The 26,047-nt window shown below is 53.5% G+C and overlaps 13 protein-coding genes across 13 annotated transcripts; 6 read left to right on the top strand and 7 right to left on the bottom strand.

Annotated features, from left to right (window-relative positions):
• Window positions 1-271: 271 nt before the first annotated feature.
• CLAFUR5_06299 (uncharacterized protein) lies at window positions 272-1,178 on the bottom strand (the record flags this gene model as incomplete). The annotated part of the gene is made up of 3 exons (XM_047905447.1): window positions 272-444; window positions 494-794; window positions 846-1,178. The coding sequence occupies 3 exons, from the start codon at window positions 1,176-1,178 to the stop codon at window positions 272-274; spliced, it is 807 nt and encodes a 268-aa protein (XP_047761888.1).
• A 739-nt stretch (window positions 1,179-1,917) lies between these two features.
• On the bottom strand, window positions 1,918-4,493 carry CLAFUR5_06298 (Saccharolysin; the record flags this gene model as incomplete). The annotated part of the gene is made up of 5 exons (XM_047905446.1): window positions 1,918-2,132; window positions 2,188-2,684; window positions 2,741-2,830; window positions 2,883-3,504; window positions 3,572-4,493. 5 exons carry the CDS (start codon window positions 4,491-4,493, stop codon window positions 1,918-1,920), a joined length of 2,346 nt encoding a protein of 781 aa, XP_047762565.1.
• Window positions 4,494-6,944: 2,451 nt separating this feature from the next.
• CLAFUR5_20050 (uncharacterized protein) lies at window positions 6,945-7,286 on the top strand (the record flags this gene model as incomplete). Its single annotated transcript, XM_059462900.1, has 3 exons — window positions 6,945-7,004; window positions 7,060-7,134; window positions 7,191-7,286. 3 exons carry the CDS (start codon window positions 6,945-6,947, stop codon window positions 7,284-7,286), a joined length of 231 nt encoding a protein of 76 aa, XP_059319011.1.
• A 679-nt stretch (window positions 7,287-7,965) lies between these two features.
• CLAFUR5_06297 (uncharacterized protein) lies at window positions 7,966-8,552 on the top strand (the record flags this gene model as incomplete). Its single annotated transcript, XM_047905445.1, has 2 exons — window positions 7,966-8,422; window positions 8,539-8,552. The coding sequence occupies 2 exons, from the start codon at window positions 7,966-7,968 to the stop codon at window positions 8,550-8,552; spliced, it is 471 nt and encodes a 156-aa protein (XP_047761884.1).
• A 132-nt stretch (window positions 8,553-8,684) lies between these two features.
• CLAFUR5_06296 (uncharacterized protein) lies at window positions 8,685-9,902 on the bottom strand (the record flags this gene model as incomplete). Its single annotated transcript, XM_047905444.1, has 1 exon — window positions 8,685-9,902. One exon carries the CDS (start codon window positions 9,900-9,902, stop codon window positions 8,685-8,687), a length of 1,218 nt encoding a protein of 405 aa, XP_047761885.1.
• A 665-nt stretch (window positions 9,903-10,567) lies between these two features.
• CLAFUR5_06295 (uncharacterized protein) lies at window positions 10,568-12,203 on the top strand (the record flags this gene model as incomplete). The annotated part of the gene is made up of 2 exons (XM_047905443.1): window positions 10,568-11,902; window positions 12,135-12,203. 2 exons carry the CDS (start codon window positions 10,568-10,570, stop codon window positions 12,201-12,203), a joined length of 1,404 nt encoding a protein of 467 aa, XP_047761882.1.
• Window positions 12,204-13,055: 852 nt separating this feature from the next.
• On the top strand, window positions 13,056-14,616 carry CLAFUR5_06294 (uncharacterized protein; the record flags this gene model as incomplete). The annotated part of the gene is made up of 2 exons (XM_047905442.1): window positions 13,056-14,157; window positions 14,225-14,616. 2 exons carry the CDS (start codon window positions 13,056-13,058, stop codon window positions 14,614-14,616), a joined length of 1,494 nt encoding a protein of 497 aa, XP_047761883.1.
• Window positions 14,617-15,102: 486 nt separating this feature from the next.
• Window positions 15,103-17,005, bottom strand: CLAFUR5_06293 (uncharacterized protein; the record flags this gene model as incomplete). The annotated part of the gene is made up of 2 exons (XM_047905441.1): window positions 15,103-15,383; window positions 15,616-17,005. 2 exons carry the CDS (start codon window positions 17,003-17,005, stop codon window positions 15,103-15,105), a joined length of 1,671 nt encoding a protein of 556 aa, XP_047761887.1.
• Window positions 17,006-18,086: 1,081 nt separating this feature from the next.
• CLAFUR5_06292 (uncharacterized protein) lies at window positions 18,087-19,883 on the top strand (the record flags this gene model as incomplete). Its single annotated transcript, XM_047905440.1, has 2 exons — window positions 18,087-19,538; window positions 19,590-19,883. The coding sequence occupies 2 exons, from the start codon at window positions 18,087-18,089 to the stop codon at window positions 19,881-19,883; spliced, it is 1,746 nt and encodes a 581-aa protein (XP_047762382.1).
• A 53-nt stretch (window positions 19,884-19,936) lies between these two features.
• CLAFUR5_06291 (uncharacterized protein) lies at window positions 19,937-20,723 on the bottom strand (the record flags this gene model as incomplete). Its single annotated transcript, XM_047905439.1, has 4 exons — window positions 19,937-20,106; window positions 20,170-20,322; window positions 20,371-20,465; window positions 20,521-20,723. The coding sequence occupies 4 exons, from the start codon at window positions 20,721-20,723 to the stop codon at window positions 19,937-19,939; spliced, it is 621 nt and encodes a 206-aa protein (XP_047761886.1).
• A 589-nt stretch (window positions 20,724-21,312) lies between these two features.
• On the top strand, window positions 21,313-22,599 carry CLAFUR5_06290 (Acetylxylan esterase 2; the record flags this gene model as incomplete). Its single annotated transcript, XM_047905438.1, has 3 exons — window positions 21,313-21,316; window positions 21,927-22,192; window positions 22,423-22,599. The coding sequence occupies 3 exons, from the start codon at window positions 21,313-21,315 to the stop codon at window positions 22,597-22,599; spliced, it is 447 nt and encodes a 148-aa protein (XP_047762380.1).
• A 109-nt stretch (window positions 22,600-22,708) lies between these two features.
• CLAFUR5_06289 (uncharacterized protein) lies at window positions 22,709-23,168 on the bottom strand (the record flags this gene model as incomplete). Its single annotated transcript, XM_047905437.1, is given in 2 exon segments — window positions 22,709-23,088; window positions 23,102-23,168. 2 exon segments carry the CDS (start codon window positions 23,166-23,168, stop codon window positions 22,709-22,711), a joined length of 447 nt encoding a protein of 148 aa, XP_047762516.1.
• A 1,007-nt stretch (window positions 23,169-24,175) lies between these two features.
• On the bottom strand, window positions 24,176-25,930 carry CLAFUR5_06288 (Mitochondrial distribution and morphology protein 34; the record flags this gene model as incomplete). The annotated part of the gene is made up of 1 exon (XM_047905436.1): window positions 24,176-25,930. The coding sequence occupies one exon, from the start codon at window positions 25,928-25,930 to the stop codon at window positions 24,176-24,178; it is 1,755 nt and encodes a 584-aa protein (XP_047762474.1).
• Between the last annotated feature and the right edge of the window lie 117 nt (window positions 25,931-26,047).

Genomic DNA, 26,047 nt, shown 5'->3' with positions numbered 1-26,047 from the left:
ACGTCGCTACGATGTGGCTAGCGCTCGTCGGTCGTTGCGCTCAATCATCAACTTCTTATGAGGTTGATGATGGCGTTGGATAAGACCCTTATGTTGACGCCACTACTACAGTACAGATTGCTACAGCTTTATGATTCCTGCTACACTTCGGCTCAGGCATCCTATTGTAGCCTTGGCTGCGTAGCCACATCGAAGGCGCTGCCGTTCGCCTGATCAAGCACCACGCTTCTGACGCCGAATACGACGAAAATGGTGTCTTTGATCCCTACCACTAATCGAGTGTCTGTTTGCTCATAGGGCTGTCCCTCTTCCGAGCTTGGGCAATCTCGTCCCCTTTCATCTCCCGCAAGTCTCCAGTATTCGCAACACGTCCAGTCAGCGCGGCACCACCAATCTCCTTGGCAGTAGCGAGAGCACCGGTGGTCTTCTTCCAGTAAGAGATATCTGCAATCGAGTCAGCATCATTGTGTCCATGCCGTGGCCATTGACTTACACTTCGATCTGATCTCAATCAATTTCATCCTAGGGTCCTCTGGACCACCCGTGTGTACGCCATCGCCAAGATCACCAAACCATGCGCTCACAGGCTTCGAGTAAATCTCCTTGATGCGTGGGTCGTCGTTCGAGGTGGTCACTGCCTCTCCAGTGACCGAGATCCAGTTCTCGTTGGAATCGTGGAAGATCAAGCACGTTTCCTTGTTCTTCAAGTCGTCGAACTTCTTGCTGCTGGCATTGGCAAGGAAAAGGAAGTCGGGGCCGGTCCTCTTCGCTACTGCCATTGAGCGGGAGACTGGCTGGAGTTCTGGTCAGTGAATGTTGGGGAATGTCTTCATGGTGCTACGCACGCCAATGCCATTGCGATATGTCACCATCATGCAGATCTTACGATCATCTGCGATCTTGTAGAAGTCCTGGAACTTGGTCTCTGCAGAGGACTTATCGTCATACTGCTTCGCAACAGATGGATCGCGGGAGGCGTCGAGGTCGTTGACTTTCTCCGGCATCTTGAGGGATGTATGTGATGTGAAGCCTCGTGCAATTGGTTTTGTGAACGTCGACCTGAGAGCAGAAGCGATCCGTGGCGTTGAGGTGTACATCAGTGCTGGCATTGAGGTATATGTACTGCAATGCAACAGCAATATGCCCGCTCGGCGTGTTCTCCGTTCGCGACATGTCATGGGGTGACGCGACTGAGCTGGACCCTGCAGCACAGCTCGAAGTCATGATGCAAGAGCCCATCATAACGCGCGACACGTCTTCCACACCTGATGTTTGCTGGTGTTCCAGGATCTTCCTGGTGTTGGCAGATGCAATCAACCATCATAGCCACGGAGCTTCGGTACTTCCAGTGTGCGCTTTCGTTTCCAGCCACTCTATCGGGCAGATATGCTCGACGAGCAAGGCCAGCGGAATACCGCCCATGGCATTGAGGACGTTCGAGTGAGACTGGTCCCCGCTTGCAATGCTCCGTCGTCCAGGGCGGTTTCGATGTCGTGACCTTCGACCTTTCATAAATATGGACCGCCACGTCTCTTGGTCTCCGTACGCAAGACGGGACATGCCTTACTGCTTCGAAGAGCAGTCTACAAGAAGTGAAGAGATCACCAGTCAGTGTTGGCAAAAATGGCTCACATACCCACCTGCGTGAATGCAATGGCTGCGGCCATGCGATCAGCATAGCTCGCATTGGGTGATAGCTGCGAGCATAGCGCTATCATGATGTCGGTAGGGCATCTGATTGACTGCGAGACGGTCGCTTAGCTGTATGAAAGCAATCTCGTGGAATGCAGCAGAATCGGAGTGTTCTCTGCTCTCGCTTGGCGTCCGACTGAACCAAACGATGCCCTCCTGGATGCCCCAATATGAGCACATCATCCGGAAGCTGTGTACCACTCATCCTTTCAGGCCACCCTCCCTTCAAGCCTCAAAAATATCGCGAAAGAAAGCCTCATCATTCGGCTCCCTTCCCAAGAACTCCTTCAGAATCTCAAAGAAGTCCTTGGTACCTCCTGGCTCCAGCACCGTCTTCCTCCATCGATACCCGGTCTCGGCACTGAATGGATCCTTTTCGAACGCGGTGTAAAAGACATCCTCAGCGTAAACTTGACTCCAAAGATAGCTGTAATATGCAGCTGCGAGCAGAGGTCAGTCGCTTTTCGCACGCGTGAGAAGGATCATATTTCTTACCTCCATATAACCCCACGAGGTGCGAGAACGTGCTCTCGCCGTGGCCAGAATCGAGACCGAGGACCCTAGGGCTGTCAGTTCTGGTAGCGTTGAATCTTATCGTGTTCCACAGCTTCGTGACATCGATGGCTTTGACATCCTGAGGAGAGCCCGGTCGATGGATTCTCTGGTCGTATATTGCTCGACCCCACTGTCCAAGGGTGCCCACTGCGGCGTACGAGGTCTTGGATCTCCTGATAGAGTCGGTCGAGGAGTCCGGCAAGGTCTTAGGAGGCTGCTTCTTGCCTTTGTTGGCTTTCGTCCAAGCGTCCAAGTATTTCTTCGAGAGATAGGTGTAATGATGACTGAAGTATTTCAGAACAGCAGGGACCCAAGCCCAGTTCTGCATCATCTGTGACGGGAGCTCAAGGAAGTCGGTAGGACAGCCGATGGGGCCATGGAAACGGCTGTATTGGGTCTTGGAGGTCAATTGATGCATGCAGTGGCCTGCTTCGTGGCTGCATGTGGTGTCAGCTTTGAGCAAAGCCATACAGTGTGTAGAAAAGACGCTTACAGTAAATTCTCCACGTCACCTCTGTACATCAAGGATGGAATATCTGCATCGTCGCCGGCCTTCTTGCTGTTAGTCACTAGTCCGGCCGATCTAGTACCAAGTCAGTCAGCGTGGTCGGGACAGAAGCATAAATTGAACTCACGGGTAGTGTCGCTTTCCATCCTTCGTTTCGTAACCAGGTACCACTGGCATCATGAAGGCGCTGCCCCTCTTGCCTTCTCTGTAGAACACATCGAGGTAGAGGTAGCCAACGAAATCATCGCCTTTGCCCTCCCACACTGCATACAGCTCCACATCTGGGTGCCACAAGAGATCGCCGGCCTTGCCAGTAGGTGACAGCGCGTCTCCATCCTTGCCCTGGATTCTGACGAACTTGAGCGAGAACAGTTTTGAGTACAGATCTAGCACTTTCCGCAAGGTCTGCACAGCAGGAAAGAACTCTTTCACAAAGTCCGGGTTGGTCCCAAATTCCTTTGCAGTCGAGATTTTGCCGTAGTAGGAACCATCCCATGGAAAAAGGAATTCTGCTTTGCCAGTATCTTTCTTCTTGTAGGCTTTCAGGCGCTCCGCATCCTGGTCGGCAGCTAGTGATAGTCTGCTTTGCACCTTGTTCAAGAGATCTTCCACTGCTTTTGGCGTTTTGGCCATGTTGTCTTTGATCGCCCACGTTGCATAGTTGGGGTAGCCAAGCAATCGTGCTTGGTCGTCTCGGGTGACGATGATTTGCTTCAGCCTGTCCACGTTGCTGGGAGCCAGCTTGGTGCCTACAAACAGAAAAGAGTCAGCCAAAGTGCACACCTGGTCGTGATCTTCTACATCGGAAGTACACACCGGCGATCGACAACCGCTGTCGTGTAGTGGCATTGCTGCAGTCCATGTTGCACCCGCCCGCTTCTGGAGATTGCACTACAACTTTCAGCTTGCCCTCGTGCTCGCCTTCACCCTTTTCCAGATCCTTCAACACCACAGGGTTAATGCCGTTAAGCTCTTCCACAGTGAACCAGAGCGCAGTCTGATCGGCTGTGATGGCATTCTCAAAGTCATTGGCCAGCTTGGCGAGCTTTTGATCCTCACCTCGGAACCGATCACGCTTCTTTCCAGCCGGAAGGTTGACACCAGAATCGATGAAGTCCCCGCGAATACCGGCTAGCAGCTTGCGAGATTCTGCGTTAAGTGTTTGGTCATCTTTCTGCTTCTGGAAGACGGTATCCACCAACTTGAAAAACTCCTCATTGAGGTATGTCTCTTGCGAAGCCTTGGTGAAGTTCGGCAGAACTGCTTGTACTGCCTCTTGAAGCTTCGTGTCGTTCGAGACTGCGAGGTATACGTCCCAAAAGGATGTCAGACCATCGGCCTGGTCAAACTGCTCAGTAAATGGGACGATGGTGTTTTCAAATGTCGCATTAGCGACTGCAGTCTTCTTGACGATATCGTCTACGATCTGCTTTTCACTGGCAATAGACTTCTTCGCTTTCTCCTCGATGGTCTCTGGACTATCATTGAAGAGCTGTGGGGCCTGAGGAGGTCTGCGAATACCAGAAGGCAAGTTGTCAAGCTCACGTATGGCTAGGCGTCGGAGTGGCAGATCCGGACCGTGATTCAAGCCAAATCTGGTGCTTCGAGCAAAGTAGCATAGTACAAGTACTGTAAAGGCGCACGCCGAGAACAGCTGCCACGTGGGTCGAGACCGAGCCAAGAGGATCTGTGACCGTCCAGTGGACTCCTTGCCGTGCCGCGCCATCTTCTGAACCATTGTATGATGTGAGGTGTCGCGCCCTCGTGTGTGTTGTTGAAGATGATGTACGTCAACTTCGGGCTCTCCTCATCAGTCAGTTGTTTCAGCATAGTTTCTCAAGCTCAGTGCTGCAGCCTGCGACATCTTGGCTGACATGACAACGGGTTGTCAGCGGGCATTTGCCGGAAGCGTACAGCGTCGCTCCCTGCAAAGGTAAAGTTGGCGCACCGTAACAATAGCTCACGGTCAGTTGCGTCCACGAGGAGTTCGATATCGCATACACAATGACCACTCAGACCACGTGATCTCCTCCTGGGATACCTCATGTTTGATGCCGTACAATCGCTACGATATGGTGACCAAGGCAATGCTGATGGCGGCCAGTAATGGGAGTCAGCTCTCAAAACAAGCCAGCATACAGCCAAGACCTCGATCTAGGTGCGTCCTTTGCCGGGCTGCTACCCATGCTCAATGTAATCTACCACCTTGCTGACCCCCTGGTCCGCCACTCCGTTGCGGATGCGACAAAGTAGAAGACCTTTGGCGTTGGCCCTCAGTGGCGGAAAGATTGTACAATGCTGCTGCGTGGATGCAAAAGCAAACTCAGCCATGGCTTCGTACATGGCTTCATTGTACTTGGTGGTAAGTGGCCGAATGAGTATATCGTATCGTATCAAGAATCCTGGGCTATCAAGATGATTAAGCGTAGCGACCGAGCGCTAGCCATCCACCGTAGTGCGAGCTTGCGAGCACGTAGGTGGTGGCGTCAGCGAGGGAGTGGAGCTCTATTACCAGCCCCGGACGATCGCCAAGCCCCTCTGTGATTGGTCAACTTTGAAGTTTTGGTGGCACGTGACCTACCGCGCTGTGCCTGTTGGCGAACTCGCAAACACACGGTCGTCGTACAACATACGGTCGTCGTACAACAAGCACTGCACATCGGGTAGGGGTAGCGTGGACCGCACGCTACTTTAAAGTCCAGAAGGGTTGGTATAGAGCTCCACTCCGCTACGCTTACCCTTGGAGGTTCACAACCGCCAACAGCACATTTTATTGTAAGGAGTAATTGCTAGATGTGCTGTCGACAGCGCAAGGCAAGTGAGAAGGTGAATGGCCGCTTTGCCTTATATATCTCAGACCCTTGGCAGAACTAGTCCTATCTGGGGATGATGCTCATCTGGTCAGTATCCACGAGATAGTTCCAACGTTCAACATTTCGATCGTGGACTTAAGCCATCATCTTTTGCCACCAGCAGCGATAATGTCGATATCTGAACAAACTGTCTTGCGTGTACTCATCACATATTCTGAGAAGCAGACTTCACATGGCCTTGGGTGAGGGTCCAATCTCACTTCGTGTCGCCGGACAGCACGCAAGCCACGACACGCTCCAGACCAAAGTCTACTAAAGTTTGTTGCCGAATGCCTACCAGAACAGCTCTCCAAGACCTCTCGACTCGTTCGTGATTCAGCATGTCTTGAGAGTTTTCGCCTTGACCGTGCCTAGGCGGACAGTTTGTTGTCCAAGAAAAGCAGGTGAAGTCGGCGTATCGAATCCTAAATTGCAGGGCTTCGAGCATTATGTCATGTGGAGACATGATCGACAGTGTCTTTTGTCGCTGTCTAGTAGAGATTCAAGCATGGTGCCCCACTTTACGATTTCTGCCGCCGTCTCGAGCCGCTAGATTCCTTTGATCGGGAGCGATGCACAGTGAGTGAGGCGGCGCCCAACACTTCGAAGGGCGCAGCAAGAACGCCATGAATGCTTGGTTGCGGAATGACCTCCTACGCCACAGTACTGATGAAAAGGTAAGCACAACATGAGCAGCATCGTAGTAGTGCTCCTAAGATATGAATGCGTTGGCGGTCCAGTAGGATCAATTTAGCCGTCAGAACTCGACATGGTGTCTTTCCAGCGGAACGTCCTGGACTGACCACCCTTCCATCGAGCTGAACTGGATGCGACTGGTGCAGAAGAGATATCAGCGGGTACACCCCTTGCAGGGAAGTATCCGTGGACACCCATGTCCAGTGCAATTCAAGGCATCCTGTCACACCCTCTAAACCTGATTATCGCCGAGTTAATGTGAGTGAGCCCCCGGGCCAGTACGACAGGATGGTTCATATGAATTGTCCTCCGTACTTCTCGAGCCAGCAAGAGTCGGTAGCGCTGCTGCACTCGAATGGAGGCCCGGGTGGCGACCACATCAGCTCGGGTATGCCAGGCCTGGTGACATGCAGAGGAACATAGATACGGTTATCTCTGGTGTGTCATGATAAAGCCATATTCCACGAGGTCGTCCTTTCTGCTGCAGCTTTCCAGTGCTTTGTGGGAGATCGCTATGCTCAATGTTCACACAGTACGATCTAGAAGCATGTCAACCCTACTGGTCCTCGGTGCTCTACGGCGACAGTATAAAAGGCTGGATCTTTGGCCGAAGTTGAACGTTGCACTAAGCTCGTCATCACATGAAACTCCTCATCGCAGCCAAGCTGAGCTGCCTCCTGGCCCTTGTCACCGCCATAAATGCGAGTCATCTATCCTCGGCTGCCTTTGATCCAACGCTAACACCGTAGATGACAGAGATGTGTTAAGCCAGCCGGCGCCGGATACTGCTCTGAACATGGCGGCCGCGGACAATTCCTGAGATGCTCTGATGTTCGTGGAGACATGCTGTGCAATTCACCTGGCCAATGATCGCTAACATCACGCAGGCAAAGCCATGCTTCGTCGAAGGCAACGGGTGCGTCTTCCACTGGGGAAGGGAAGGGCCTTCACACTCCGAGGACTCGTATGCGAATTGCTCGTAGATTCATTGTGTAGGGCTCGAATAAGCTCACGAAGGGGGCCGGCTCGATAGGACCAGTGTACGTATTCTCGGTAGCCACGACTTCAACCTCTTCAATCTGGTCACACGGTCATCCGAGCTAAGTCGCGAACCAGCTGAGGTCTCCTTTAAAAGTGAACTACCCCATCACTGACCCGCCGCCGGGTACGAGGCAGCCGTATCGTGCGAGCGCTGCGTATACATCACCATACAAAGCGCCGAAACCCAGGCACACGGCTCCGGTCAAAAGGTATGGCGTGCACTGTTAGAGTTTTCGAGGCAGCCGTACGCTCTGGTGCGACCGATGCTGCCTTGCACGTTGCTCGTTGCTCACATCGAGATCATCTGCATTGTCAACAAACGGCTCTTCTCTGCTGACCCAGGGTCTTCAAAGCCAGCATCGAGACATGATCGTCTCCTCATATCAGCACAAAGCCATTGTCTCTGACTTTTGTGATTGAGAAAGTCTTTGTTGCACAATAACACCACAATGCCTTTGTCTCCCAGCACTGTGGCATATAAGCCGGCCCTCCCAGCCAGAACCTTTCCTTGACCGTTGTGACATCGCATATCGACTTTCTGGCAAAGTTCGATTCGCACCTACAGCTCAAACGGACTACTCACGCAGCCCTCACAAACACCATCCGTCCAATCCGACCACCATGCCCCCATTCAACGCTCACAAAGTCGACGAAGACTTCTTTGTCAGCCTTTGTGGCACTGCAGACATCCCAAGAATCTGCGGCTATGGTTACGGACACCAGCAGCCGGAGGATCCAGTCAAGGCATGGCTCCAGGACAACATTCTCATCGTCATAATTGGGACGATGGTCATAACTGCTACACTCTTCTATGCATATGTAGTGTACAAAGGGCTCCGCGAGACGACTGACCTCGAAGCAGGTATTCCTCTCCAGGAGATGGTCCCCAAAACTGCGCCCGCGAGTTCCGCCGTTGTCGATGCGCTTCCGTCGCATACAGTGACTGAAGAGGAGGCAGAGGAACACGCTGAGTGTGTCATCTGCTGCGAAGAGTTTGAGGTTGGAGATGAGGTGATCGTCCTTCCTTGTGGCCACAAGTTCCAGGCGGGCTGTATCAAGCCTTGGCTACTTCAGAAAGGTGAGTGTCCTTGTTGTCGCGAGGAGCTCCCAATGTTCTTCGGATAGTATTGACGCGAAGCGTTGGGCATTGCAAGGTAGCTAATTATTCTGCGTAGTGAGCATCACCAATGTTAGGACTCTCCAAGTAACCATAACGAGTCATTTGTACCAATTCGGCATCTCAGTGACTCAAAGGTTGGCTCGCCCAGACATTTCCTCCATTAGCTTGGTCCGTGTGTAATTCCATATGCACTTTTCTTCCACTGTCTCCTGAAGCTCAATTATACTCGTTTGTACGTCACTCCGTGCTTGATGATGTGATCGAGAAATGCTGTCGTATCCTTCAGTCCCCAAGTCTCCAGGCATACCCCCGGCTCGAACCAAGGCGAGCTGAAGAGCGCATCCAGAAGCTTGCCATCCTCCGGCTCAATCTTGCAGAGGTCTTCAACGCGAAACGATTCCAGCTGGAAGGAGTGTCGGAGATGGCGGGCGATTTCGAGCCAAGGATCTTCCGGTGCCATCAACCACACGTTGTTGATCTCGATATCCTTTAATGCGCGCGAGCATAATTTGAACATCTCGAGCATGTCGCAGAGCGGAACCTGAACGTCGGACAGGTGCAGTGAAGCCAGAAGATCCATTTGCACAGCGCTGGTCACCTCCCTTGCCAGCTTCACACTTTCAGGATGTTCTATAACTCGGTAATCTTCGGTCTTAAGCTCGATTGATAGCGCCCTAATTTTGGTGGCTTTTCGCAATATGTCTCTAGAAAGTCCAAAACTGTGCGCCGCTGTCTTGCCCGCCATACTTGCTTTGTCCTTGACCTCCACACGAAAGTCGAAATGCTCAAGGCTGTTTGCCGCATACGAACTCAAGGTTTGTGATAGAAACCCCAATTCTCGACTTTGGCACTCAAAGCCCTCCGTTATACGAAGCGAACGGAAAAGACAATTTATCTTCATAGCCACAAACAGCATGTCCGTGGTGATAGTGGGAAAGCGGCCCTTGACGTCGCTAGTCGTGTCCGAATATCCTTTAAGGTCCAGCGACAGTCGACAGCTGCCGTGCTCAGCCACCAAAAGAAGGACGTCGTGTATTGTGGCCCAATCGATGTTCAAGTCGCGAAGATATGTGTTGTACCAACCAACGTTGATGCCAACCCATATGTACTCCTGGGCAAGCAAGAACTCGGTGTCTTCGCTCGGTGCAAGATCAATCTCCCATTTGCTGTTTTCAGTGACGTCTAACGTCAGACAGACATTTCGAATCTTGCGCTCGAATCGCTCCACCAGGAGTAGACTTTGCAGCCTGCTAAGGCGAGCGGGACTGAACATAAACCCCTCCAAATCTGCGATCCAACATGCTGCCCACTGATCAAGGACTGCCCCCTCGAGCTCCTTACATGTGAGTCTCAAGGCTGAGAGATGTGTCGGCTTGATGAAAGTGAAGATGTGTTGAAGCATCTCCAGTGACAGAGACAGCAGTGTTGCATTTGCCATGATGAGTTCTGGCCTGAGAGGTGTTTTCAGTGTAGTAGCTGGTTGATTTATTTTTCTGTGCAGAAGACTACAGGCTCGACAGGCGATGCTCTGCAGTCGTGATTTGATGTGGGATGTCGTCGTTGTTGATGTGTGATGTCGTCGTTGTTGATGAGAGAGTGAAGGAACGAAGGGAGAGGAAGTCGCGTCGCGTCTTCGGAAGGGGCGCACGTGCACCGGCAGGAGCCGGAGTCAGCGCCGCTCGTGACACAGAGATCAGCCAGCAGCGGGCGAAGATGCGCTTACTCTTCTCGCTTTGCACCTCTTCTTAGTGCTCCACCTACACAACACAAACAAACTTTGCTGTGCGGCGACGTGTACGTGTGTATACGCTGCAACGAGACAGCCTGCAGCGATAACGACAGCAGTTCTCTCCTCAACCACCATCATATCGACGGCATACGCGAGCCACAGCCACCACCCTTTGTCTCGGATAGCCCCGCGCTGCATACCGTACAAACAATCGCGCCGACCTTCACCTGCTCGAATCTTGCTTATCCTAAGACGGACGCGAGAGCGTATTTGCTCAATTACGAGCACGTCAGAATTCGATACTGTTCTTCGCCCTTCGCAACACCCTCGGCGGCCCCGACAGTGGACTCACGCGCGACTCTGGAGGCAGATGAATGGCGCCCTCGACTTCTCAACCGATCGATGCACCCGCGTTCTCTCCACCTATGACACCAAACGGAATCACAAAGAGTCGATCAGAAAACAGCTCCTCGAGGAGCACGAGACAACGCAGCAGAATGCTAGCATCAGCCAGCAGCAGTGGCATGCTGCAGGATATGGTCAACGAGGCGCAGCAAGTTGTTGCAGGGGCCAGCGGAAGCTCCAACGGTAAAGGCAAAGCCAGGAGTAACGTGGCAGACAAGGACCATTACGACTCGGACGTGAAGATGGCCGAGGCTCTCCAAGCTGAGGAGGATGCCAAAGAGGATGTGATGGAAGTGTGTCCGGTCACCGACAAAGACGAGAAGCATTTCCCCATCATGGAGCTGCCGACCGAGATACGCCTCGAGATCTACCGCGCCTGTCTGACGAGACCGTATAACATCCTACTGTCGAAGAAAGAGCAGCCGCCACAAATTGTTGAGAAGGAACCAGAGTTAAGCAAGGGTGTCGTAGACGTCATGGAGAGCCTCTCGGATGCTGAAGAGGTCGAGGAGGACGTACAGCGACGGTCGAACTTGAGAACGCGTCACCAGCGTATCACTTCCGGCGGCGATGCAGTCGCCTCTGCTTTCCGTCGTGCTGGCGTCCCAAACGGCATGGTCAGAGGTCTGGCATCACGAGGTGCACGTCCCATCCGCTTACAAACTAGTCGTTCTGCTCCTGGCTCAGCTGCGGGCAACAACATTCCTGGAAGCCCATCATATGGCGCGGCGCAGACTGCCGGCACTGGCATGGTCTTCCGCTCGGCCACCACACGACCTGCCAATGCTCGTAGACACGTCAACACGTCTCGTGCTGGCGTGTCAAGCTCTTCCGAACCGGCGCGTAACCAGAATGCCGATCCTCTTCTCGTTAACATCCTTCGAGCTAGCCGAGACGTTTACAAGGAGGCTCGAAGTGTCCTGTACAACGAGAACATCTTCAATCTCGATCTCAACACTGCCATGCCGACGCTCGCATGTCTACATCAACGCTCACGCCGTCAAATCAAGCACATCGAATTGGAGATTCCGACTTATAACGAGATTCTTGAACGCTTCCAGGAGACCGTGCGACTCAGCCTGCGATACTGCACCGGTTTGAAGAAGATTGTTATTCACATGCCTTTCACGCTTCCTGGCGCAGACGGCAGCGGCACTACCGGCAATACGACCGTCTACGCGAACGGCTTCGACATTCTCAGGTGGCTACCGCAAGAATGCAATGTCATTATGCAAGGCAACATTTGCTCCGAGATTTCAACTGTGGTCAATAAGCATTTGCATCTTGCAAAGACGCTTGATAAGGTACGTTACACCCTCTTGCAATCCCACCCGGGAGATCGATAACATGTGGTCTGTTCTCGCGGTCGTCAGATTGCCTGCTTCAGACACCATGTATCACGAGCGACGGGTACAAGCTCTGTCTCTGCAGGCATACCCAGCCGCCATCGCCTTCCAGAAGACAGTACCGCTGTTGTCAGCCCCTCTCTATCTCCTCTGTCAACCTCATCTCGACACATTTGCTTACACCTGCAAGCTCGCGTACGCCCGACGACAACTAATCTCGAACGACACTGGCAGCTCGTCGTCAAACTCAGGCAGTTGACTCCCGAAAGCGGCCTGCGGTACTTGTGGCGAACATCACTAAAATATCTTGGACCAACAGGGCACTTTTGAGTTACGGAAGATTATTTGCAGCAGTCCTGAGACAACTAAGACTCGTTGGTATGCATAAGGATACGAGAGGATGTCCTGAGTCGACTCAAGAGCAATGAGTCGGGAACCTGTGATGAGAGTTGGGGTGGTATGTTGTTGTGCTCGACAGCCTGCGACGGTCTATTTGTGTCTTGGCGTGCTCGTGCTACTGCTGTCGGGAAAGGAAAGACGAAATTGCACTGACGATGCCGACTGCTAAATCGGATGCCATAAATGAAATCTGGGTCGGTGCGGCGAGTTCTCATCCTGTTGCCTGAATCTGACATTAACCTTTGTCGCTCAATGCTGATGCTAAACAGCGACTACATACTAGTCAATTCACAACCCAACAGAACCAAAGCGTCAGCTTTCTGGCTCGAATAAAAAGCAGTATCTTTGCACAGACACAGCTCAGATTCCGAGGACTGTAAAGACGCGGTATATTGCTCAGGTGCAGCCAAGCTGGTACGTTTTGACGCAGTAACGCACTGGCGGCTACGCACTCCCGGCACAAAGTGTCAGGTTCCCTACAGAATGTATTACCCTCTGAAGGATTTGACCAGCTTGATCGCAGTGTTTCGTGCAGATTCCCACTCAACGGTTTGACGTCTGTCACTAATGCCAAGTTCAATCATTCTGGACAAGGAACAGCCTGTCAGCCGACGTTTCGATTTCCCTTTGACGTAAGGCATCATGTCAAGTACTTCAAAATGGAACAGAACTGTATCTGCCTCGTCCCTCGTTTCTCTTCGAGACGGCAGTCATGAAGCAGCGGTATTACTCGAACATGTCGGACGAAAATCTGCAGCCTCCTACAATGAATGGCACTGTAGAGATAGCGGACTATCGTCCGCCGTTGCCGCCAAGAACACCGTTGTCGCCACCGGACGAAGCTGAAGAACACACAGCAACGGAAAATCCGGAGAACGTGAAGAGGACATCCTACTTTCCTTTGCAGCCCGTGGCCGAACAGCCGGTAGACACCAAGGAAGGCTCACAGGGCCTCAACGATCAGAATACTCCCATCCGTAAACCTCCATCTCAACATCAGGCTTCTCATGAGCACAGAACTGAAGATCAGAATCAAACCCAGCCCAGAGAAGGCCCGAAAGGCCTCAATGGCCAGCTGATCGACACCTCTCACCTACCACCGCCTCAACGACAAAGTCATCTCTCAGAGCAGACACGTGAATCCTACTCGCCCACAAGCTGGCACCGGTCTCTCACCATTCTCACCGCCTTCCTCGTCCCCTACCCGAAACCTCAGCTACCACCAGTCAGCGTCCACACCACATCCCAGCTGATCCCTCCACGCTTCATGATCTACACTCCTCCTCCTGCTCCCTTCCTCACCAAGCCAGAAGGCGAGAGCAAAACTGACGCATGGCGAAAGGAAGGCATCCCCCACTTCTGCAGACGAAAATGGTACGAAGAACTCCGAGAGGCGAAGATGCGGCAACCCAAGGATGGGAACACCACAAAATGGAAGCGGGCCAAGTGGCGCGCTACGAAAGGAACCGACTGGGGCATCGACAAGACCAAATCCACGAACCTCGAATTCTTAAATCGGGTCGCGAGGCTGCAGGATGAGAGTAATGCAGCTGCCGAGGATGTATACGCGAAGCAAGTCTCCCCCGAAGAGCTTGTGCTCCTCCACCCACCGGTACTGCGTCTCACCATAGACGGGAGCCACGACCACGACGAGGAACTTCTCCGAGAGAATTTCACCGCCTCCCTGCTCCGCACCAAGAAACGCGCACTCCGCGATACCATCATATCCGCACTCCTATTTCCGCCAGCAATCGTCATCGACACCGTCGCTGTGCCCATCTGGCCCTTTGGCGGCTTGGCAGAAATTGACGCCGGTATGTACTCTCCATCCAAGCTTCCCCCACCCCCTCTCCCTTCACATGAACTAACTTCCCGACCCAGTCTGGTTCTACGCCTCCTACCGCGGCGCCAAAACCAGCAGCGACATTACCAAACGCCTCTCCTCCACCGCCTACAAATACAAACACCTAAATCTCACCCTCACCCCCTTCGCAAAAATGGACATTCTAGAGCGGTACCTAGCCGCCCGCTGCCATGACGCCGATCCTAAGCTTTTCCCGGAATATGTTGCTACGCCGGCTGATACGGAGGTCTTGAAGGCGATTGGGTGGACGCATAGCGTGCCTGAGGGGGAGATGGAGTGGGAGGATCGGCAGTGGGAGGCGCGGCAGGTTAGGGATGATTTGGAGAGGTGTTTTGGGAAGGCGGCGAGGGAGTGGGCCGGGTTTTGTAAGAGGTGGGTCAAGGATCCTGAGAAGGCTATGAGGAAGTAGGGGTGGGGTGGGAGGTGTTGGAAGCTGGGGTGTATGAGGATAATCGAACTTGGAGAGATGCTGATTCTTACAATTTCTATTAATCTTCTACGAGCTCCTCCATACGCACATGCACTCAGCCATCCTGTCATTCCTTCAAATCAGGTTTCGACGTGCTCTCGCCACGGCACTCCTCATACCGTGCGAAGATCTCTGATGTGATCTTCATCCAGTACTGATCCAGAGATGAACAACTGATTGACAGCCTCTTTCTCACCACACCACTGAACCCCATCATACCTCGCCCCATCTTCGAACATCTTCCCCGGCACCTTCTCCATCACCACCATCACCGGCAACATCGCCACAATCAGCGCCTCGGCGTCCCTCTACTAAATCCTCAGCATCGAGAATGGTTCCCAGAAACTTCCCCCATGGCGGTGGAGATTGCAATAGTCGCCATTGTCGCGACGTGTGCCTTGTTCGAGGAGAGAATCGTTGAGAAGGTCAGTTGGTGTTACGGTGAATACTTAGCATGGGGATTTTCCACTCGTTGTCTCTGGTCCTGCGGCATAAGAGGAGGTTGTCGTTGTGGAAGATGCTGGCGACGAGGATGATGGTGGCTTCTTTGGTCTTAGGAGCTTCCTCGCCGGGTGGGCAGTCGAGATGCTCTCGGAAGAGCTGGGTGCGGCTTTTGTCGAGCCAGTGGATGGGTGCTGTTGAGTCGGCGGTGCCGTCGGAAGCCATAGGAGATTTGAAGGTGGAGGTATCTTGTGTTGCTTGGACGGCTGGTATATAGTCGCGTTGCTTTGTTAGAGCAAGATGGTGTTGGATGCTTCCTTCTTGCACCAGAGCATTTGAGATGGTGCGCAAGAGATTCAGAAAAATCGTACTTTCATTGCAGGATTATCATGACTACCATAGCTTGGGTGTCTCTTCATCACCAATCATTAATCGTGATACCCAACCCCGTTGTTGGACCAAGTAGTCTGTCGTTCTATCATCGCTCGGTATACATACTCAGCAGATCGTTTAGCGTTTCAACGCTCCCTCTGTCATACTTGATCACACTCTGTACCCTGATCACCACGCTTTGCACCCTCTCGGTCGGGGCACTCCCCTCACCTAGCTGCCTCTCGCTCTGTCGAAGAGAGCGCTCCGTACTTCTCACTTGCTTGCGGCTTACGCAGCACACCCTAAAGTCGGGAGCCATACTAGTGACTTGATAGTGTCCAATAACCTCATCAGCAATGCCCAGCTTGATCTGACTCCTCAGCCCTGGTTTGCCTTTCATCGGAGGACCTTCAATGTCCACCACGAACCATGACGTGGAGCCACTAGCGGTGGCTGCTGCGTCAGGTCGTGCAATGAGAGCGGGAGCCCCCAAGGGAGGTATTAGTGTAGCCATGTCGTCTTCGCGGCCATCGTTGCGAGAATACATCCGTTGCATTACCCTGCAGCCTGATGGCCATACTTTCTGCAGTTTGAACGACAGTGTGCCAGTACAACGTGCGAGTAGACGCCCTATCGGGCGAAGATCACTGAAGTCGGTATGACCGTATTTGAATGCGCGCTCAAGCATTGTTCCAAGAATTTCGACCTCCCACGCCGAGCAAGATCGTCGTGTACTTTGGTACAGACGTTCCTGTGCTTTGGTCACCGCCACAGGCGTGCGCATCCATTGCAGGGTAGGTTCAGTGGGTTTGGGTCGAGGTAGTGTAGAGTCATCAAGCGCAATAGGAATCCTTTCCAGCCTTGGCTCGCATTTTCGCAGCCTGCCGACAGACTTCCCGCGAGCTCGCTTGTGGTGGAAGACCTTGCCCAGCCGGGTGACGGTTATTTTTGCTGTCGATTTGACTTTGCTGGCGACTCTCTCGATGGAACGAGAGCGCTGTGGGGCGTCTTTCGTGGCTAGCGACCTCGAATTTGTGGTGAAATCGTCACCGTGAAGTGTCAAAGGGAGCGCTGTGTTTTTCGTCTCGGAGCCTGCGAATGTCTGGAGCCTGGGGTCCTTGGTAGCCGCGAGCTGTAGAGACTGGGATAACGAAGAGGACGTCTTTCGATGTTTGTGACCGGATTGAGCTGTAGCTGGGCGACTCGATGGTCTGGCCCTCTTCAACAGGGAATGTGACGTGTTGCAGCCGGTCTCTGTGGTGGTGGTGGCTTGCCGAGTCTGGATGGGGTCAATCGTTGGCACTACGGGTGCCGAAATGCCGCCCTTGTTGACGACTCGATTGTTCAGGCTGAGAGAGCTGCGCACGAGGTACGCTCTTGCTCGTTCGCCAGGGGATCTATCCCGGATGGTGGTACCATGGAATTGAACAACTTGTAGGTGATATGGTATCAGGGTCGAGGACTTGTAGAATGGCGGCCTTGGGGGCTCCTGTTGACGTTGTGTGTTGTCGGCCATGGCTCCACCAGGTTAGAAATTTGTTCAGCAAGGCGATGACGAGTGGGCATGGGCAGCCATGGCGGCGCGCTCAACCATATGTACCGTCTCTGGATTATGCTCTTCGTGTGCGCGAATGTGGCGGGCGTGGAGAAGAGGCCGAGTGATCTTACATAGTTCCATCACGAGTCCATCAACGGCGTTTCAACGATGGAAGAGTTCACGCGCGGTGGGAGCATGAACGCGTGCTGGCCTCTACCGCTCGTTTGCAGAAGGGAAGTGCTCTGAAGATACCAGGATGTCCTCGTCACGAACGGACGAGTGCGACGTCCCGGAAAGCATGCAATGCGCATAGCCGTTGAAAAGCAGGCACGACGCGCGCATGGTCCAGTCAACCGATACCTGGACTGGGTAGCGAGCGTAGCGTTTTTGCAAGTGGAAACGACGTTGAATCTTGCTGGAGGCGCGCGGGCCGCGCAGAAAGCTGCCGACAGTGAAGATCAAGGCTGCAGTGAAGGCTGAGAAAAGCCCAAGGCATCGGCGTGGGCGGTGGTGGAATTTGCGCTCAGCACATGCCATATGTGCGATAACGGACGATAGCTGCGAGGTCAGCATGACTTTTGGCGAAGAAGATGTCGCGTCTTGACCCGCCCTCGTCAGCTTCGAGATGTGATATGCGATAGAATTGACGTTGGGCGTAGAGTTCGGCTTGCGTGCATCGGCAGTCAGGTTGCCACGAGTCGTGGAGCCTGTCGCGCGACCCGCGGGTTGACGTTTGTATCAAGAGGCAGACTGGCAGTGCGTGAGTGGTGGAGATGATGTTGACACTGACATTGACCGTCTTATGCGCCGTCATCGACACCAACATGAAGCTTTTGCCGCGCCGAGAGTTGGAAACAATGCATGTGTCGACGACGCGAAAGGGTACACCATACATGTACATACATGTAGAGCATCGCGTACATACAGCGTGTGGTGCTGCAGGTGGTCATGCTTACAAGGACTCCAGGAGGACATGTGGGCGTGCGTGTATTGCTGCAAGCCTGCAAGGCAAACTTGAAACGCCTTGCGCGTACCCTCCTAATCATCGGAGCACCGTATAATGCAATCACGCGTGACCAGTGCACACTGCAGCATGAGCTCACGGCTTTCTTTCGCTGCATGTAGTCGCGCCGGAGGACCTACCGACTATCATGGTCGCTTCAGCAATGGCAATCTCGCCTACACAGCACGAGGACCATACACCTCCCTCGCTGCCCTTACCGACGCCCTGGCAGCAGAGATCGCAGCGGCCACGCAAAGCAGCATCCCAGAATGCACCACTTGCGAGCTCTCGCTCGACCTCAACGCCACGCTCCCGCTCATCAGGCCGACCATAGGCCCATACGCACAAGGCCAGCCGAATGACATCCCGCACGAGTTCAAGCACGCGCCGACGGTGCCTGACGGCGCTGATCCATCCAAAGTACACCCGGGTGCTACTTGCGCAACGATTGTCAACATCACAGACCCCAGTGGGCGCGCAATTGTGCAGCGAGCGGCTTCGCGGGGTGTGATACAGGCTGTCGAGGCGGCAGACGGCTATCGATACAGCTTCAACAATGCCTGGACGGCGAAAGATGAGGAAGGCTCGCGCTTCTCCTTCATATGTCAGGACAGCATGCAGAACAAGGACAGACATGCGAATGGCTTCACGCGGACAACAAAACATCTGAAAGGCGAGACCAACGAGGTCCGGGGACCCAGAAAACCCACGTACGACTGCAAAGGTAGTGTCAGTGTCAAGTTCAGCAGCGGCAAGCAAAGCGTCGACGTGTACTATCGACATTATGCCATCCACCAGACTGTCGCTGAACGCAAGCTCCCACCAAGGCCACCGCCGCGATCCAAAGAAGCAGGCGCTGCGACACAGAGCACGCCGAAGGAGGGTGGCGGCCTGCTGCCAACCTTGCAGGCCGAGACCTTCGCAAACACTGCACTCGCCATGGTCAACGATCAACGCCCTATCATCGACAATCAACCTCCGTTAGCCATGCGCTCCCACGCAGGCCCAAGTATATCTAGACCTCTGAAGCGCAAGCGGGAATCCCTCCCCCCACCGCCACCAGCGCCCAAACCTCGAGATCCAAACAAGCCCCCATCCTTGTCAGAACTGCTCGCAAGTAGTGAGACTGCCAACAAGCCAGCGTCGCCGGTGGAGGCACTGAGAGCGGTACCATCAAAGTTCCCGCCTCCCGTTGCGTATGAGCTTCCGTCTTGGCAGACGCCGCCGCCTCCAATGACCGCCACGCCGAGCAACCAACCTTACCCGCCGCCTTATCCTCCATACCCACCTCCGGGAAAGATAGCCATCAGTGCTACGCCAAGGCAAGGACCACTGTCCCAGCAGTCTCGACCTGGAGCACCAACAGGCACTCCTGGGTCCGGACACGCATTGTTCACGACTATGAAGCAAGTCTGGCAGCAGCCGCAGACCCCAGTCTTTCACTCGTTCGGTCCTCAGCGACAACGCGGCAGTAAGGCGTGCAGCAATTGCAGACAGCGGAAAACGAGGGTATGCACTTTTTCGTGCAGTGCGATTATGGGTTTATGCTAACAGTATTAGTGCGATGAAGCGAAGCCGTGTGGAGCCTGCGTCAAGAGCGGTCGAACAGATTGCTATTCCATAGAACAGCCTCCTGCACCTGAATCAACGCCACGGCGAGAGGACTTCGCTGGCACCTGGGGCAGCCTCAGTCAACCTGGACCTCCACCGCAGCTAAAGGAGTGGCAACAACAGCAGCAGCAGAGTCAAGCGAACTCACCATGGCCAGCAGCACAACAACAGCCGCCCCAACCCCAGGCTACGACCGCTGCAAGGAGAGACGACAGCCCAGATCCCTGGTATCCAAAACGATGAAAAAGGAGCTGGTGTATCTGATACTACAAGTCCTTTCTCTCGCAATTATCGCTTCAGTCAACTTTTCTCCACCAAAGTTCTCCGGTATAACCACCACCACGGACGCTTTGTATGTTCAACAACTTCCCCTCGGCGGTATTGTGAATGGTATAATTCCTCCTCTGCAGAGTATTGACCCAGGATGGCACATTAGCGACAGTCAGCGGACCATGAAAGATCTGACCTGTTGTGAGGAGACAAAGTCAGTCGGTTGACGCCACGATTCATGTTCAGCATGGGACATTACCACGAATCGGAGTCGCCGGAATGTCACGCGAAATAGTGACCGGCCCGGCATAGCCTATCGAATGCTTCCCTACCAGCGCCCAGTCCGTCTCGGCATCCTCTGGCTGGAATGGAAAGGTCAAGTTCGGTCGGAGCTCTGGTTCTGTGGCCGTAACTGTACAGCATTAGTATACGCGGATAGTGAAGATCAGGACTCGCTCACTAGTAGCTGACATCCAGCCACTTTTGCTATATGTGATGATCCCAACCGGGTGCTCACCATATGCTTCATCAGGAATTGGCTCTCCATTCAAAGCACTGACCCACATCATCAGTAGGGAAGGCCACAGCATTTGGATGAGAGCCAACTCACCTAGTGGTATTGATCAGTGAGTAAGTGCCTGCTATGGCTTCCAGAATAGCACTGTCCGGGTAAAACGATTGGCAGCTCGCATTATCACTATCAGAAGATGCGTTCTCTCCCGTAGGATGATGGGGCAATGCGAACGTCGATGCTGACAACAGCAGAAAGGAGACAACAGTGAGCCTCTGGAAAATCATCCTCGTCGACATCATCAAGGAAGGATCTTGACGCTGGTCGAGGGAATTGGGAGCGCACGAGGGTACTTTTATCGCAGCGTAGCTACCCCGCACGACCGACACTCGGAGTGTGCCTGGGTAGCTATCGCTTGGCTACACCACCAGATCTTGTCTCGCCTAGTAGCGCCATGAGGCTGACACTTGTGCACCTGTCCTATGTGGACACAAACTCCGGGTACCTGCGGATGGCCACATGCGTGCCCCGTGAGATAGCAAGATGGTGGGATCATCTCCGCAAGCCAAGACGGACTTTCCGCATGTGCAGAGGCCAAGACCTGCAGACTTCAGGTCCCGGAGTTCAGCCTGTTGAGCAGGCTCAGCGCTAGGTCTAGTGTGCTGACATCATGCGTGTAGATGTGCGTGGATGAGGGAAGCAGAACGGCAAGAAGGTTGTCAACTTGTCATGGTTGGGGGAGCAATGGCGAGCTCTGCGTCCTAGTCATCGCCTTCTTGGACATAGAGAACGATACGTTGCGCGCCATTTGCGGAGCACTCTTCCACCTAGCGATGTCGAAGACCTTAGTTCGCAGGTCAGCATACCTCGTAGTCGCCGAAGGATACGAAGATGTGTAAGCCTACTCTGCAATATCGGTGTGGTTCGCACAGCAGAGCACGTGAGGTCTGGACTATAAGCTGAATGCCAGTTTCGTCGCACCAGGTCTTGAAAGTCCTCGACACAGGTTAAGGCAGCTCATCGACACGCCCATCAGCCTCGAAGACACCCTCATCAACGCAACATCACCACAGATTCAGCAAAGGAGCATCCCATAATGTCGACTGTTGCTCAGCAATGACGAATACGCGTTCAAACCATGGCCCTACGTTGCAGCCGGTCACAATGCGCAATGTATACCTAGCTACAGAGTTCCACTAGAGGACAGTCAAAGTTTTGGAGGAGCATGGAGCGACACGAACGCACGGCTTACTGACTACGGTTATGCGAACACTCAGCCTCAACACGAGGAGCCTACATAAGAGAAGGCACAATCATTCGGACGGTCTCACGCAATCTCATGACCTCATTCTCGCTTCAATCAAAATGCAAGGCAAGATGTTCTGGCCCCTTACTCTTTCCGCGCTCGCAAGCACAAGCACCGCCGCGCAGCGCCCACCACCAATTGCCCTTCAAGTAAGCAGCACTCGACCTCCAACAAGTTCTAACGCTTATATCCCCCATAGTCCACATCTTCGGCGCCCGCGAAACAGGCGCCAAACCAGGCTTCGGCCTCGCCGGCGCCTTCATCAACGACATCAACAACGCCTACCCGTCCGCCACAACCGAAGCAATAGCATACCCAGCAAACGGCCAAGCAAACCTCGAAAACCAGACATACAAAGACTCCGTCCGCTATGGAGTTGGGAATGCCACGCAGCAGGTAGCAGCGTTTGCGAAGATGTGCCCTGATGCAAAGATTGTCTTGGTGGGGTACTCGCAAGGCTCAAAGGTTTGGGATATGATGCGTTGTGTGGTGGTGGTGATCCGGATATGGGGATTGATGATACGAAAGCGACGATCGCGCAGTATAATATCAAGGCGGTGTTGTGGCCGGCGGATGATAGGTTTACGGTTGGGGAGCCGTTTCATGTGGGGAATGCTACGCATGGGGGTGTAAGTGAGGGAGGGAGACGTTGTCTCTGGAAAGTTTGGGGTGTTTGCTGACTTATTGAGTGATAGTTCGATGCCAGACCTTCAGATCAGATTCACTGTGGCGATTTTGATGATACAATTCAGCTTTACTGCGATGCTGACGACGAATTCTGCACCAATGGGACTAGTCTGGCAATTCACAATGGGTATCATGGTGTGTATGGGAAGCAGGCACTGGCTTTCGTTAAGAGCAAATTGGGGTGAGCAGTTGATCATGGCTTGCGTTTGGCACAAGGCCACGACAAACACCGTTAAGCCTCAGCGGCATGCACGTACGTGATTTCCTCAATGTTGCTGATATCTTCGGTCAAGCCTAGAGGTCCTCAAGCATTTTGATAATGTCATCCGCTCCGTTCTCCTCGCACACTCTTTCGTAGCTGCTGTCCGAGTCGTAGCCGTTGTCAGGGTCGAAATCATCATTCGAGCCTCCGGAAAATCCGTCGTCCAACGAAGGCCTTACTGATGCGTGATATGGACTATGCCATATGTAATCTGACGGTTTGTGACCTGACCCCGGAAGCTGCGTGCATGTGACAGCTTTGGCTGCGGAGCTAATTGCCTGGCGAGCCACGGCGCTTTCGGCGATCTTCTCGTAGTACTTTGTTCGATGCTGCTCGACTGCTGGTTTTACAATCTTCTCATACCAGTCAGGGTTGGATTGAAGCTTGGCCCAGCTCCAGATGTCAACCACTTCTGCCGGAGTCACCTCCCAAAGGCACAGGTAGTGAGGTAGTGGTTGGTCCGGTGATCTCGGACGTAAGGGTACGGGACATCATAGTATTCCATTCCCTCGCCACAGTCTATGATTGGCAATCCAAGCTCGAATCGAATCGAATCCGTGGATCAGTGACTACGACCCACTGATCTCCTTGCCTCTTGGTCCGATAGTCGGCCAAGTTCTGCAGCGCATTTGCACAGTTGGTGAAGGAGATGTACGGAGCGTCGTCCCAGATTCTGTGATTGATGTGTGTGGCCAAAGTTTCTGTGCGCGATTCCCTCGTGTCTAGCCGCATTCTAGAACCTCGAGCCAGCATACGACATCCGGAAGCTCCATCTGGATGACTCCCGGAGTATTGGCCATAGCAACGCATGAGCGGCGTGTCCCACAGGTCGTGAAAGATCTCTCCCTCAGTGTATATAGCACTAAAGGCTTAATGCCACCTCGTGCCCCATGGATGCTGGTCCTCTGCGCTTTCACAAAGATCCGGCTCCAGAGGATGTAGAAGAGTCTTGACAGTGTCTCGCGTAAGGCAGTCATTTGATGACGCTCCTGTTTGCATCTTTCCTGTCAACAGTCATCGTTGGTAGACGATACGCCTGTGTGGAGGATCAAAGAAATTAAGCTACCACTCGTGGATGTCACACATATTACCCCTGCAAGAGGACATGGCGTGTGGTTACTTGATGCTGGGGACTGCTCGCTAAAGCCTTAACCAGCCAGATGATGCCGGAAGCATCCTTGCGTCGTTCTTCGCGTTTTCTGTAGAATGCAGTACCATCAGCGAACATGCCGGAAAGACTACAAGTCTGGAGGTGAGAACAGACGTTACACATTCGTACTTCCTACAATCTGGGCTCGCTGCCCCAGTCTTGTCCGATCCCAGCATAATCACAATCTACCAGACTCCCCAGAGCGTACAAAGAGTCATCAAATCATATCATGCCAGTCATCACAGAAGTCCCGTCTCTTCCAATCTGCTAATTACAAGCTTAAGGACATCTCAGTCCTTGGGTATCATAACAAGTAAAATTCATTCCCTCACCAAACTTCCTTTTTCAATCACGAGACATAAGCAGGCGGCGCCTCACTTCTCTCCGCCAAGTCATCTTCACTGGTGGTCGAAGGCCACGCTCTCTGCTTCGCTCTCTCCATCTCGACTTTCCTTGCAATCTCCGTGGCCATCTTTTGCATCCAGGCTTGCTCCAAGATGCCACCACTGCTGCCCTCGTTGAACGCACCCATCAAGTGCTGTAGTTTCAGCTCCGAAGAGGACCTCCGAATGTCAGCTGCCGAGCTCCGCCGAAGCTCAGGCGATGGGGATCGAGATGGAAATGACTGCATTCGAGGGAGCTGATTCATCGATGGGCGAACAGGCTTGGCAGGTTTCTCGGGAAGGTACATCGATTGTCGCGGCGTGGGGTCCGTGTCGACTGCAGTCTCCAATGGCTTCGCTGGTGTGCGCGGACGCGATCGTTGCACGTTGATCTCGTTTGTATCCTGGTTGTTGAAGCCGACTCTCTTCTTTTGTGGGCTTCGCGGTGGTGTTGTGATCTCGCCCTCGCGCGGTGCACTACTAGGCGCTGTTGACTCTTCTGTGCTCTTTCGCAGAACGCTTGACCGCGCGTCGCTATGTGTCCGACTCGCGCTATCGTCGTAGCCACTGGAGGTACTGGCAACCTCGCTGGTGTCGTTATCCGCTTTGTTCTTTCGCAGATTGACCACTCTGTTCTTCCTCTTCTTTGGCCGCGTCCTCGAGGCGCTGCTGCCCAAGCTATACACCGATCCCGTGTGCATGCTCGCAAAACTAGGCCTAGTCGCCTCGGAACCGGCCCCAGATACTTGTGAGGTCGCGCATGATTGTGTGCCGTGGGACATGATGGAAGACTGAAGGCGCGACAGGGTGACCGGCCGGGATGGTGTGTTAGTACCGTTGCTACTCTCTTCCCGTTGCGCCGCGCTCGCCCATGCCCGGTATACTGTGTCTCTGATGCTGGGCGTAAATAAACTAAGCGTCCGCTGGCTTTCGGTGAGTGTCGCAAGCCGGATCATGTTCTTCTGCGAGAAAGATGCATACATTTCGGCAGGAGGATCGAGTGAAAAGGGTGCGCCGAGATCGTCCTCGCCATCGATGCCTTGTTGCGCTGGGCTGGCGAACGGATCGATCGGTTTTAGGCTGTCGTCCTCGGGCTTCTTAGGCTCCTGATTCTCGGCAGTCTGATACTGTGGATCAAAGACACGCAGGGATAATCTGTGTATGATGGCCGGCAGATCTTCCATAAACAGTATTCGCAGCTGATTCTCGATGGTCTTCTGAAGGTAGTCGCGCACAAAGGGTATCGAGTCGAATGTCGACGAGACCTTGAGCTTCTCCAGCGGGTCGTTTCTGAACACTATTGTCACGCCTTTCTGCTTGGAGAAGACCAGAATGACAAATCCCGACAGTCGGATGTCTGACAACGTGATCTGGATGGGTATCGTGAGGCTGCTATTCGCCGCAAGTGGCTGAGGACTTGCGAAGCTCGGCTTGGTTGAGAGATAGGTATTGAGCGGATTCGCTTGCACCCTCGTCTTTAGCGTCAGGTATGCATCGCCCGCGTAGCTCATCTTGAATATGCCACGGAACCTGTCGTCGGCCAAGTCCCCAATCTCCAAGATCTCGAGTTCCGGCGGTGTCGAGCCCAGATTCAGCTCGTTGACCACGATGTCGTCGACGATGATGGGCGGCTTTGGCGATTTGTTCAAGGCGTTGGTGAGCATGTCGCGCACTCGGTCGGTGTCCGCTATGAGCGGCGACCAGTTGAAGTTGAACGCCATTGTGGTGGCCTGTTGAAAGGGCTTGTTGGAATGCTGATGTTTACGGTCTTGCCGATGGCGTAAGACCAAGCGTCGCGTGCCTCATGGAGCAGCTGATAAAGCGCTCGATGTCGTGCG

The sequence above is a fragment of the Fulvia fulva genome, chromosome 5 (genome assembly GCF_020509005.1).
Source record: "Fulvia fulva chromosome 5, complete sequence".
Taxonomy (NCBI): domain Eukaryota; kingdom Fungi; phylum Ascomycota; class Dothideomycetes; order Mycosphaerellales; family Mycosphaerellaceae; genus Fulvia; species Fulvia fulva.
The sequence above is the reverse complement of the archived record's forward strand: the minus strand, read 5'-3'. Positions and strand labels throughout refer to the sequence as shown.